Source organism: Falco peregrinus, chromosome 5, assembly GCF_023634155.1.
Source record: "Falco peregrinus isolate bFalPer1 chromosome 5, bFalPer1.pri, whole genome shotgun sequence".
Taxonomy (NCBI): Eukaryota; Metazoa; Chordata; class Aves; order Falconiformes; family Falconidae; genus Falco; species Falco peregrinus.
Window position 1 is genome coordinate 64,904,034 of NC_073725.1, and position 13,753 is coordinate 64,917,786.

Genomic DNA, 13,753 nt, shown 5'->3' on the forward strand with positions numbered 1-13,753 from the left:
GCCCCAAGGATGGCGCCAAGGAAAGATAACACCTTGCTGTAGATTGATGGTAGTTGACCACCAATCAGGGATTGCCTAGTATGGAATGCTTAGCTCAAAAGAACCAATCTGTTTAAAAAGTGCGATTTCTGAAAGTATACCCATGTTTCTATACAATAAATTGACATTTGCTTGCATTAAGCTGCATCCTGTCTCTCCATCGCAGCAAATTGGTGACCCTGATATGATACGTTTAGGGATCTGACGTGATGGGTTTATGAACCACCAGGTTGAGCGGCAGGCTGAAAATCCCACAGAATGTTGAATGAGCTGCTGAAAGGAAGCAGGAATTGAAAAAAAAAGTCCCTCTGGAATTAAGAGGTGAGCTGTGGGAAACTTGGGAATCAGGTGTCTTCCCCTATGAGAGAAGTATACGGACTCATGAAGGATCTTCTAGTCAGATCCGGGAGTCCGTGCCTCAGTCTCCTCAAATGGTGACCCCTATGGTGGTGTTCCAAAGCCTTGGAAGAATAATGATGGAAAAAAGACAGCTCGTGGAAGAGGGATGTATTCCGGAGGAGACGTCTTGGCTGAATGATCATCTTGCTGGCTGGACCAGGCGGACAACCTGCATCGAGACAGGTGAGCAGCCAAGAAACTTTAGAGACTTCGAAGCTGTAAATTCCACCAACAGCGCAACTCTTCTCAAGACACTGTCAACAATGGCGATTCTGTCCACACCTTCTCTGCCCCCAAAGCTTCTGTCACTGGTTGCAGCAACCCTCACAACACAGGACCAAGCACGGGAACAGGACAACACGGACAAACCTTTTGATCCAGGTCCTATAGATCTGGGAAAATAGCTAGACCTTCCCCCCCCCCCCCCCATCTCTCCCAATGCATTGATTGTATTTTTGGGGAGGGTGAGACGGGGTCTGAGGGATTGGTGGCAGGAATGCAAGTGGGAAACGCTTAAATGAGGGGTTTTGGGAGTCGCTATGATAAACATGGTTATCTAGTGTTTAGTAGGTGTCTGCATATGAATGATTTTTGCCCTGGGCCTGGTGGAGCATACAACTGTGGTTTGTGTCCGGGCTCAGAGATGTAAATAGGAGCTTCTCTGTTATGGTAAAGTGTCTCTGGTTGCATAAAAAAAGAGGGAATGAAGGGAATGACCCCAGAGGTATGTTCAGGGAAAGCATTAAAGAGTTAAATCACCTTGTTTGTTAGGCAGTTAAGAACCTGTGTCAAAATTGCCACTGCTTTTTGTTGCTGGTTCAAGGACATGGCTGTGAGGATTTTGATGGTATATGCTGTGTGGATTTTAGGCACCCCATTGCAGCAACATGTTATCAAAATCTGAGAAAATGTCAGCCTTTTTGGCATCCATTCACTCAATTGGCAGTATTGTTTGTTTGCTGTTACCTTGGTTGCTGTCATGTTTGCAAGGGCCCTGAAGAACATGGCAAACCTGGTACTAGCTGTTCAAAAAACAAAAAGGGGAAATTGTAAAATTGTACGGAACAGAGACAGTGGGTTATTTTGACATTGTAATATGTCTTAGTTGCTTTTTATATTTGTTCTATTACTTATACCTTGTTTTTACTTGTTCGGTTTCAAAGGTTCTTTTTGTACAACAGGAAGGTGGAGATGCAGGAGCGGGCTGGAAACTAGGACCATGCGTGGCAATCAGTTAGCTGAGGGGAATGTGCTTGAGCTTGTCTAGACAACAATTGAAAGAGCATAGGGGAGTGGGGGATGGATGGCCCCAAGGATGGCGCCAAGGAAAGATAACACCTTGCTGTTGATTGATGGTAGTTAACCACTAATCAGGGATTGCCTAGTATGCAATGCTTAGCTCAAAAGAACCAATCTGTTCAAAAAGCGCGATTTCTGAAAGTATATATACCCGTGCTTCTGTACAATAAATTGACATTTGCTTGCATCAAGCTGCGTCCCGTCTCTCCATCGCAGCACAAGCATTCGCAAAGCTGCGAACAATTGCATGTAGGGATGAGAGCAGGAGCATCCTTCTCTCTCTCTAGAGCTTCATGTTGATTGCCCTTCCCACAAGTGCCATGGTCAGTGTGTGCCCAGAATAGCAATCCAACTCACAGACAGCAAGGACTCGACGCCTGCCAGAGCGCGTTGCTGTGGCTGACATAGCCAGTGAGGAGTGTGCTGCACCTGCATTTCACTGTGCTTTGTGCAGGAAGGTTGACGTTGCTGGGCTGTGCTTGGCTTATTTGGCTTGCCCAGCACTGCTTGGCTGCCACGGCCATCAACACATTGGCTCTTCAACACCCAAGCACGCGCATGCTGCTGTAGTCATTGTGTTCTTTGTTGTGTGTCTGTTTATTGGGAAGGAGCCGGTGGCACAGGGCTGCAGAGAGCAGGGCGGCAGGGAACTCCCCAAAGAGGCTGCGAGGCCACGCTGGGTGTTGCCCTGTGAGCTGTTAGCAGGCAGAGCTGGGAGCCAGGCGCTGCTGCCTGCCACGGGGCCTGCCCACCCTGATCGTGCAAGCAGGGCATTGCGTGGGGCTCTGTCAGGGGTGTGCGATCCCAGCTTCCGCCTCCAGTCCTGCTTGGAACCCCTCCTGTTGCCACCCATCCCTCCCCCACCGCCACCACGCCCAGCACCTGGAACCAGGCACTCTGTGACATCAGCCCCGCGTCCAAGAGAACCCCAGGCAACAGGAATCCTGCGGGCACTCTGTCGGTGGCCGTAGTGGTGGCAACAAGCCTTTGTTCTTGCAGCTGCCACATGTTGCTGGTAGTGATGGATGTTCTCCTCCTCCTCGTTGTCCTGCTGGCCATGTGCTGTCCTGTGCACGGCACATGGGATAGCTGTGGGTAAGTGGCCCGAGGCTCTGGGAGGGACATTGGGCAACCCTTGTGAGCTTCTCTGGAGGGGTCCTGCTTGTCCCCCATGGCCTCCCCAGAGGTTCTTGAAGGCTGTCTGGGAGGCTCAGCTCCCTGACAGCACGCAGGCTGCTGGCACAGCTCATCTACGGGTGAAGCAGAAAGCGGGGAAAGGGGAGTGGGCGCATGCCCCACGGGTTTCCTTGGCCCTTCTGGCCATGACTTGAGGGGAGGGAAGACAGCTGGCCTTTAGCCGGAATGGCACAAGCTTCCATGGAGCTAACCAGAATGGAGTTTCTGGTTACAGAGGCACCTGCGGCCTTCAGCCTGCGGCTTTGAACAACAGTATGTCACACGTCGTGGGTGTCAAAAATGCCCAGCCAGGGGCCTGGCCCTGGATCGTCAGCATCCAGGCTCCCTTGGAAGGAGGCATGGCACACATCTGCGGGGGCTCCCTCATCAGGTCACAGTGGGTCCTCACATCAGCCCAGTGCTTCATCGAGGCCAGGTAAGGAGGACCAGGGATCGGGGCTAGCCCCACACTCTAGCAGGTGCCCTGAGCACAGCAGCACGTGCTGCAGCATGTCCTGTTGCCCTGCAGTACGCCCAGTGCCTGGGCACTCCGCAGCCACCTGAGAGGCTGCTCAGGAGAAGGCTGGGCTCATGCCACTGCTTCCCAGCAGTCCCCAGTTCGAAATTCCTTGAGCGCAAGGAGCACGTGGTCCGTTTCAACCTCCCTAGTGCTTCTCTCCTCTCTTGCTTGCCAAGCAGAAGGCAGGGCAACTGCTGTGCTGCTGCAGCATGTGGCTCTGCTCCCTCTGAGCCCTCTCTCCATCTGCCTTCCAGGAACATCACCATGTGGCAGGTGGTGGTAGGTGCCACCCAGCTGACCCAGCTGGGACCTGAGGCCCAGGTGCGCAACATCAAGCGGCTGCTGGTTCACCAGCACTACAGTAATGTCACGCAAAGAAACGACATTGCCTTGCTGGAACTGGAGCAGCCTGTCCAGTGCAACAGCTACGTACAGCTTGCCTGCGTGCCCGATGCCTCGCTGAGAGTCTCGGAGCTGACAGAGTGCTACGTCAGTGGCTGGGGTGCCAGGATTGCAAGAGGTGGGTCCCCAAAATGTAGTCACGTTGCGAGTGCAAGCTTGGCCAGCTTGGGGAGGCAGGTTGCTCTTCCTGACGGCAGAGGCGAAAGCCAGAATCAGGCTGTGGGGACGTATGCCTCTTAGAGAGGGGGGCGTGAGCCACTGACCCAGAGCAAGGCAGAAAGGAAGGAGCGGTCCAGCGCCTCCCCACATGCAAAGCCAAGCCCCGGGATAGGGCTTCAGTCATGCAGGGAAGGAGAACTGGCAATGAGCTGCTGGGTGTTCATTCCTTTCTGTGCTCTTCACAGATGGAGGATCGGCGTATGTGCTGCAGGAGGCCCAGGTGCACCTCATTGATGCCGGGGTCTGTAACAGCAGCGGCTGGTACAGAGGGGCCATCCACACCCACAACATCTGTGCTGGCTATCCGCAGGGTGGCATCGACACCTGCCAGGTAGGAGCGTGCTACAAGCCAAGCCCCGGCAGCACGGGCAGCCCCGCCACAACCGCCCAAACCTGCACCGTCACGGGCTTTTCCTGGCCACTCACACTCCCATTGCTGTGTCCCCACTGCTGAGGGCCTTACCCCCCTTCCCCTTTTGCACGCCTTTGCCCAGGGCCTGCCTGCCTTGTCCCAGAGGCCTGGCACTTTGTTCACAATGCCCACCCAGTGCCCTTGGCAGCCCAGAGCTTCACCATCCCAAGCCAGACACAGCCTCCTGACACACCTGCAGCACCAACGTGCCGCAGGAAGAGCGAGCCCTGCCTTACAGGCCCACCGCCCCCTCCCAGGAAAGCTTCTCCAGAGCTTGGCTGGCCACTAAATACAGCTCTGGAAGTGCCATGAGAGGGAAGGAGCCAGCCACTGGGCTGACGGTGGCCACCCAACAACCCCTTCATCCTCTCTCCTCTGCTGCAGGGGGACAGCGGTGGGCCTCTTGTGTGCCAAGACAAGAGCGCTGACTACTTCTGGCTTGTTGGCCTGACCAGCTGGGGGATGGGCTGTGCGAGAGCAAAGAAGCCCGGAGTCTACACCTCCACCCAGCACTTCTACAACTGGATCCTGGAACAGATGGGCCTGCACACAGCAGTAGCGACTACTGCAAGGCCGCAGCCAGCCTTCACCTCCACCCCCGTTCACAGGCCAACACCAACAGAAGCAGGAAGGTTTATACCCTTCCCATTTAGAGGTCAGAAGCTGTGGGATTTCCTTACTTGGCTGCATGAACTCCTGCAGTACCTAAGCAGGAAATAGGTTTGATCAGCAGGACGGAGAGGATCCAGGGCTGGCTGCAGCGCACCACCACCATTTCCCGCTGGGGCAATGCCTGCTGATGCAAAGGCAGCCTCAGTGTCAAAGGCCTGCTCTGTCCTGCCCGCGCTCCTCTCAACGGAAGAGCTCAGCTGGCTGAGTCCCTGCAATAAAGTGTTTCAGTTCTGTGGCTAACCAGGCGCCAGTCCTCTTCAGTCTCGTGTGCAAGGCCAGGACTTCCACGCCCGGCACCTGCCGGAGGAAGCAGGCTGCAGGCAGACAAGTCGGGCACAAAGGGTCACAGCAAAGGGCTGAAGCTCTGCCTGCTCAGCAAGAAGGATGAGGGTGCAGTGGAACAAGGGAAGGCAGGTCATTGCGGGGCTCAGGGCCTTGGGGATGGCAGCTGGAAGCACAGACTGCCTTAGGCCCGCTCCTGGTGGGATCCCTGTGTGCGTCTGTATGAGGCGCAAGCGAACTTGAACGTGGACTCTCAGGGCCCAGGAAACACAGATCTAGAAAGACCCAAGGCTTGCACCAGGCACTGGTGAGGGAGCCTTGGCTTTGAGCCCCACATATGACATTTCTAGACTGCTATCTGTGGCATCTACGAACATACTGTGCTTATGAATCCAGGGAGTGAGGCTGTGTTTCTGTTTCAGTAGCCTCATCCTCTGGTCTCATGGTTTAATGCCGGCCGGCAACCAAGCACCACGCAGCCGCCTGCTCACTCCCCCTCATCCGGAGGGCTGGGGAGGAGAATCAGAAAGGAATGTAAAACTTGAGGGTTGAGATAAGAGCAATTTCATAATTTAAACAGAATAAAGAGGTAAGAACATCAGTAATAACAATGATAATAGTAAAAATTAGGATGGAAAGGTGGGGGAAAAGGGTAAAATCCAAAGGAAAAGGGAAAAGGAGAAAAAACCCCCAAGTGATGCACAGTACAACTGCTCACCACCTGCTGACTGATGCGCAGCCAGTCTCCGAGCAACGATCCCTCCCTAGCTAACCCTCCTACTTTCTATACCAAGCATGACGTCCCATGGTATGGAATACCTCTTTGGCTGGTTCAGGGCAGCTGACCTGGCTGTGTCCCTTCCCAGTCTCTTGTGCTCCCCCAGCACTCTGGCTGGCAAGGCCCAAGAATCCAAAAAGTCCTTGACTTTAGTGTAAACATTACCCAGCAACAACTAAGAACATCAGTGTGGCTATCAACATTGTTCTCACATCACAGGCAAAACACAGCACTGTACTAGCCACTAAGAAGAAAATTAACTCTATCCCAGCTGAAACCAGGACATGTGGAAACCCAGGAAAGGCCTGGACTGCATTCACATGGATGTAAGCAGTGGCTACATCTGCAGGGATACTTGTCAAGGTATTGCTTTGTCTGTGTCAATCTGTTTTGCCCTTCACATTCATTGTGGCACTTTCTCTGTGTGTATGTGCGTGTCTGGCTCTTTGGAATGCAGCTGCACGCACGTGGGAAGATCCATTTAGGCTGGCATAGGAGCAGCCCCCCAGGTGCCCACCTCATTCAGATCAACCAGACCTGAAAGGAGAAATCCCACAGTGTTCAGAAGCCTGCTGGCTCTGGCTGCTCCGTAATGGAGTGGGCAAGGAAACCCAAAGCAACTCTGCAGCAGAGATCACCGGGTGGGCAGGGAGGCAGCTCTGACTGCCCCACAAACAAAGCAGCGAAAGCCATTTATCCTCGCATCCTCTTCCTGAGCTTTCCCCAACACCATTCTTTTACCTTCAGCAAAAATCTCTCCCTATTACCAGCAACACTGCCCTGAAACCAGAAATTGCACATCCTCTTCTTCATTCTCCCCTTTCAAACACCTTTTCCCAACACTACAAGCAGAACAACGCCAAGGCAATTAATAATTAACTTCCCCTCCATCATTATCAATACATTGCCATCAAGTATCATGAGTGTATATTTACTTCTTGTTCCATGATTGTTTCTCAAGGCCAAAAAACCAAACCCACTTATGGGACTTCTTCCCATTGTCCTTTGCATGTACCAAAAGAACATGAACTGCCATGCTGTATTGGAGATTATGCTTCCCTTTCCTAGGCCATTTCTCTTGATCACCTAAGGTATACAAGGGCCACCAGTGATGACAATATTCGGCCCATTTTGTCTGAGTGGGGGGGTCACCCCAAAACTCGCACCAGCATCTTAATAAACAACCCAAAAGAACTCTGAAGAACCAACTCCCTCTAGCAGAATGACCAGATCCCATGTGTACTGCGGCGAATTAAGAGACGCGACGCAGCTTGATGCAAGCAAATGTCGATTTATTGTACACAATCACGAGTTTATATATGTTTTCAGAAGCTGCGTGCTTTAAACAGATTGGTTCTTTAAGCTAAGAATTACATACTAGGCAATCCCTGATTGGTGGTTAACTACCATCAATTAACAGCAAGGTGTTATCTTTCCTTGGCACCATCCTTGGCGCCATCCGTCTCCCACTCCCCTGTGCTCTGTAAACATGCCTCATCATGTTAATTGTTGTCTAGACAAGCTCGAGCACATTCCCCTCAGTTAACTGATGGCCACGCATGGTCCTAGTTTCCAGCCCGCTCCTGCAGTGTACAAAGTTTCAAAATCACAAACACTCAATACCTAAACCAGACCCTGCAAACAAAACTGGACAGAGGCAAAATCCAGCAAACAAAATCCAACAAAGTTTCACATGAGCGTGAGGCAAAATGTGGGCTCTGGGCATCCGCGTAACAGCATATGGATTGGACAATTGTGCACTTCAAATATCCTGGGGGGACTCTGACCCACCAGGGGGACTTCAACCCGCAATGCGATACGACTTCTTTGTAAGCAACCTCAGTGTTTATGACCATGTCGCTGTTATCCCAGAGAGCTGTCACGGAGATTCACCTGGCCAGGGAATCTCAGAACCCTGGCAAAACTACTCCCGTGCGTGCTTGCGGTGGTCACGATTTCTCTGGTCTGTCGAGATTCCGGAAAGCAGGTCCCGTTTGGTCACCATGTTCTGTTACTGAAAATCATAACCAAGAAAGCTCTCTGAGCCAAAGGACAGTTTAGGAAGCTGACAGTGGTTTATTGCCATGCTGGATGCACGGTGGATTTTTCCTCCTAACCCACACACCAAGTTCTCGAGGGTACACATTACAGAGGATAATACGGCACACTGGAAGGACACGCTGGAGCAGCTCAAGGAGAAGGTGCTGCCGACAGAGGCCCATGATGTGGCTGGGTGAGTGCAGTGGGGATGGGGATGGCTTTGGGCATCTCGCCCTGTTCCTTCCAGCTATCCCAGCTGGTGCTCGCGAGGTACCCTGGCATCGGAGCACTTTAGCCAGCGAAGAGTGGGGATGCTGATCAGGAATCAGTGCCTTCTCCTCCCACCGGTAGCAGGTTCCTGACATGAAAGGAGGCGGGAGGAGGGGGCACGTGCAGGACAGAGCCCTCCCAAACCAGAAGTGGGGAGTGGGTGCAGAGGCTTTCTGGAGCAAGGCTGGGGGGTGACGGCTCATCTCCCCAAGCAGGGGTGTGACATGCAGTGCTGGGGAGCTGGGTTGTGACCTGCTCTCCTGGCAAGGCGCAGGGGGGTAATTAGCGCTGACGAAGGGATGAAAGCGGTGTGAGGGCTGGTTTGGATGGCAGGCATGGGAGCCTGCGCCCTTCCCCTCGCACCCCTGCGCGCCCTGGGCAGCCACAGGTGTGAGGGTGTCTGCCTGGGGGGACCAACCCTGCCAAGGTCCCTCTGCAGCCCTACGTGCCTGTGGGGGGGGTGGGGACCCTTTCGTGGCAGCAGCAGGCAGGGGATGCCTTTGGCTACAAGCCTGTGGGCTTTGGGGCGCTGCTTTGAGCCAGGGTTGGTTGTTTGCCCCCTGTCACCCACCCGTGGCTCCTGCCTTCTCCAGGAGAATTACGGCCATCCCATTGCTGCCGCCGCTGACCCTTGCCTCACTGGGCACCCGGGTGCCATCATCAAGCAGTAGCAACGTCAGCATCACGGCCACAGGTAGGGGACACAGGGACCCATCCCCGGCCCCTGGGGATGTCATACCACGGCAAGGGAGGGCTCTTCCCAGGTGTGGGCAGAGGGTCTGGGGGTGCCTGGGCAGGGCAGGGGAGCAGAGATGTGCTGGGGAGGGTCAGCTGTTCTTGCCCCAGGCCTGTGGGGTCCTACAGCCTTGCCCGGCGCTGCCCCATCGAGCCCATTTTTCTGCCTCAGTGGTGCAGAAGCCACGTGATGAGCTGTGCCTGGTCTCAGCCTGACCTCAGGTTTGCTGGGGCATCAGGTGCCTCCTGTGAGATAAGTCGCCAAAATTCAGCTCCGCAGCAGCCTCACCCACCGGGTGCTCTACGGCCACTCCAGCCCCCTATCCTGTGCCCCATCAAGGTAGGGATGACAAAGGTAGGGATCTGGAGGGGCGACCAAGGCTGGGAGGGTGATGCTGTGCACTGGGAGGGATGCATGACTCAGTTTCCGCAGGGAGAGCTGGGTGTGGGAGGGTTGCCTGGGCATGCTGAGTTCAGCCTCATGTGTCAGCCACGCTGCTCTCTCCTCAGCACGACAAGATGGAGCTGTTGGGCCAAGACAGCCGCATCCCCAGGGACTGGCAGGACAAGCAGCTGCCTGTGATTGTGGGCAAGGAGGGTACAGCTAAGGCACGCTTGGGGAGGGGATCCAGCAGGTGCCAAGGGGACGGAAGTGTTGGCATGAAGCCATATTCACCCTGGCGCCCCCCAGCCTGCCTCCCTCTGGTCTTTCTTTCAGGCTTCCCGAGGGACAAGGCCAAGCTGTCCCCAAGGCAGAGGGATGCCCGGGACACCGGCCACCTGCTCTCACAGCCCCGGAGGGTTGGGTCCTTGAGCTGCCAGCTGGGTATGGTCTGTTGGGGTACCGGGGGGGAGAGGGCACCCTACTGTCAGCCAGTGGGTGGGGGTGAGCAGGGGTCGATGCCCCCAGCCAGGCAGGGTGGGATGGAGTCTGGAGTGGGATGGGGACGGGTGAAATGGGATGGAGGGGGAGGGCTGGCGCATGGGGCAACTGGTCCCCACATTGGAGCTGGAGTGAGGTGGGTGGCCATGGTGGGGCAGCCCTGGCCAGTGTGGGACTACAGCCTGTCTGCTTCAGGGTGGGGGCCAGGACCATGTTTCAGGGTGTCTCTGGCCGGGCAGGTGCCACTGCTGCCTGCCCCGTCCTGGGCTGGCAGAGCTGCACACAGCCATTGCCCGCCCCTAGGGCTGCAGGGGGGCTGAGCCCTGATTCTCGACCCCAGGCACCGTGGCCTCGCTGGAGCAGAGGCCAGCCTCATTCCATGGGCAGCTCTGCCAGGCGCCACCGGGGCTCCTCGTCCAGCCCCTTCGGAGTGACTCCAGCACCACGGCAGCTGAGCGGGACTGGGGGTCCGCGAGCAAACCCACCCCACCGAGCAGGAGAGCAAGCAGCTGAAGGCAGTAGCAATAAAGGATGACGGGCAGTGCAGTGCCTCTGTGGCCTGAGTGGGGTGGCTCTGGGTTGGGATCTTCCCCTCATGCATAAGGGGTGGCTGGCAGCACCCCTTATTCTGCGGGCACGTGGCACCAGAGGAGCTGCTGGAAATTGCCCCTGTCCAAACCCTTCCCAGGGCCTGTGCCAGCCCCGTGCTGCCAGGCTCCCCCTGACCCCCCCGACCACCACGAGCCCCACTTTTGGCCCCCGTGGCCCCTGCCAGGGGAGCCGATGGCCCCAAAGGGGGTCTGGGGGAGCCGGGCGGTGCAGCAGGGTCATGATGATGCTCAGGTGCTGCTGAAGATGGTAGGGAATGGGGACCTCAGGGAGAAGGGCAGCAGCCGCACACGGCTTAGTGCCAGAAGTGAATCCCACTTGGAGCCCGCTGGTTTGTTCTCGCTTGTGCCAAGGGATGAGCATCCCCGCACCAGTTTGCTTCTGTCCTGTTGGAGAAACCCCCTCTCCCTCTTCCAGCGCTGCCATTGATGGGAAGAGGGAGGTACCGACCGCCGTGCTGCCCAGCCCAGGGCAGCTGGTGCTCCCCACCTCCAGAGCAAAACACCACAAGCCCTTCCCTGCTCCCAAACCTGGGGGGACGTGTCCCCTCCTTTCCCTTATGCCACCCCCACGGCTTGGAGTTGCTTTCCCCAGCCCCCTTTTGCCCCCAGTCCACTCCCTATCAGATGGGGGAAAGCCCCACTGTGTGCTGAGACCTGTCTCAAGTTGTGTTGTGAGTGGAGAGGTACCGGGCAGGGAAACTGCCGTCCCTGGAAGCAGTGGGGCAGGGGGAACCTGGGGGTGTCACAGCTGGGGACATGTGGCTGTGTACACAGGGGATGCTGGGGGGGAGAGCATGACACAAGCCCCCAGACCTCCTGCACACACAGTGACAGACCCCGTCTTTGCCCACCCCGCTGCATTCCCCAGGGATCCACTCCGCGGAGATGTTTCCCTCGGTGGGTTTGGGTTTTCAGGGAAAAAATGGGTGCTAAAGGACCACTTTGGGGGTGCCCAGGTACATCCATCAGGATTTGGGGTCCCCCCAGTGCCACCTGCACTGGGATAACTGGGAGCACTCAGGGCAAAGCAGTAGGCATCAGAGCAGAGCCAGCAAAGGACCATCCTGCACGCCAGGGCTGGGCTCAGGCATCAATGGGCTTCAAAGCACCCCCAGGACTAATGGCATTTGCAGGATACAAATCCTGCAAAGGATGCCTTTGGTGCTCATGGCCCCCAGCTCAGCCCCTCTCCCACTCTCTGCCCCATTTGCTGATGCTGGGACCCAGCTGCACCCTATGAACACCCCCACCACCTCCTATAGACACCGAGCCCCCACCTCCCACCCCTCCTTGGGTGCTGCCTGCACCACCGAAGCGGGTGAGTAGCCCCAGCTGGAGCCTTTTCCGCTTTTTTCCTTGGAGGTTGTGCCGTCCCTGGGGGGCATGCCAGCGCCGCCGCTGTGCCTGGAGCCCCCCAGCCCTCGCTGGCCTCTCCAGGCTGGGCTGAGACTCGGCACAGCTTCCTGGGGCTGCCGGCACCTCCCGTCCCCACTGGTGCTGCTGTGGCATAGGGGGGTTCGCTCCCAGTCTTGGTGCCCTGCCAGGATCGTCCTCCCGGCAAAGAGAAAAGGCCAGGACAGCTGGTGTTAAACAAGTGATTTTGTTTCCTACATTATTTTTGAATGAAAAGCAAAACCCCAGAAAACTTCAAGCAACTGTGTTTTGAAGGAAACAGCACCACAGCCGCAGTCACGCACCAGCCACCCCCCTGGGCTGAGGTCAGACGCAATGCTGGAGGTGGGGACAGAGCTCTGAGCTTCTGGGGTGGTGTTTGCCAGGTGAATGTGAAACACCAGTTTAAAAAAACCAGCCCGGTGGAGTAACACAGTACAGTGCTGCAAGGATTACTGAACGCATCGGCTGAAGGGTGTGAAGCCCCTGGCAGGTGTCTGCGTGGCCCCTTGTTCTGAGCCAGGATGGCACGGTGCTCTTCACACTGGAAGCCCATGCTCAGAGTGTGAGTGGTATTGCTCTTCTCTGTCCTTCCAACTGCTCATCAGCCCTGCCAGCAGCAAGGGCAGCACTCGTGGGATGCTCTTGCCCCACTCAGGCTGGCATTTGCTGGGCTGTATTTGGGTAGAAAGCGTGGAACTAGGGCACCGGTGAGCAGAGGGTGGTGCGGGTGCCCCCTGGGTCATGCCCAGGAGCACAGCCCGAGTTATCTTGGGGCCCCGCTCCAAACCCCACCCTGAGTGGAAGCTAAAGGCAGCGGGCTGAACTGAAGCCAGGAGCTGCTCACGTCTCAGACTCCCTCACTGCTTTAGGCCAGTGTGACGTGCAGAATTAAACTCTATAACTCACGATAAGTTATAACGCAGGTATGTTTATTGCGGCGCCGGGTGCAAGGGGGATCGCTCCTCCTAACTAACACTTAGTTGTACTCACAATACATCTTTATACAGTGAAGTTGGTTAGTTCTGCCCAAAGTCTACACCTACTAACTAATTGTGGGTTAGTTGCTTTCTCGCTTCAATTTAAAGGTGCAGTTCATTTTAAATTGACTGGGCATGCTCCCCGAGCGGGGGATTCCCCCTCTTCGGGGGGGGGGGGGGGGGGGCATTTGAGTAGGAGATCGTGATCTCCCACTACCACAATTACTTTATCCTAGTGGTGCAGATTATCTCAAAATTTTACTGAATCTTCCTATATTTTGTGTTTATGTAACAGCTAGTTACAAGAAGATTTTGATTCTAAGGAATTAACCTTCATGATAGAATTACATTAATACTTATTGACCAGTGAGGTATGAATCGCTGTGCTGCTTGTTATCGCAGACTGTTATTTGAAATCCCTGTGCTATAGACCATACTAAGCTTAGTCCTTACTCTCAGACCACAACCAGAGCGCCCAGGTTCTGTTGTGTATGGGATGAGTTATTGGACAGCTTGGCAAGGCCAATATCCAGCTGTCCCACTTGGCAACAAAACTAACTTTTAAGGTGTCCTGAAGTGAACTACCTTCATTATAATACCAAAAAATCATGCCCACAGGTCAAGTAGACCCTTGCCCAGCTGAA

General features: G+C 55.4%; 1 protein-coding gene across 1 annotated transcript; it reads left to right on the top strand.

The window, feature by feature from the left end:
* The first annotated feature begins 3,156 nt into the window (after window positions 1-3,156).
* On the top strand, window positions 3,157-5,378 carry LOC129784463 (acrosin-like). Its single transcript, XM_055803999.1, has 4 exons — window positions 3,157-3,349; window positions 3,688-3,953; window positions 4,240-4,385; window positions 4,851-5,378. Exons 1-4 carry the CDS (start codon window positions 3,189-3,191, stop codon window positions 5,184-5,186), a joined length of 909 nt encoding a protein of 302 aa, XP_055659974.1. The 5' UTR covers window positions 3,157-3,188; the 3' UTR covers window positions 5,187-5,378.
* Window positions 5,379-13,753: the final 8,375 nt, after the last annotated feature.

Coding starts and splice junctions, on each gene's coding strand:
- LOC129784463 (XM_055803999.1), top strand. CDS start 3,189: ATGTCACACGTCGTGGGTGTCAAAAATGCCCAGCCAGGGGCCTGGCCC. Junction 3,954..4,239: donor GGGTGCCAGGATTGCAAGAG/GTGGGTCCCCAA, acceptor TGCTCTTCACAG/ATGGAGGATCGGCGTATGTG. Junction 4,386..4,850: donor GTGGCATCGACACCTGCCAG/GTAGGAGCGTGC, acceptor CCTCTGCTGCAG/GGGGACAGCGGTGGGCCTCT.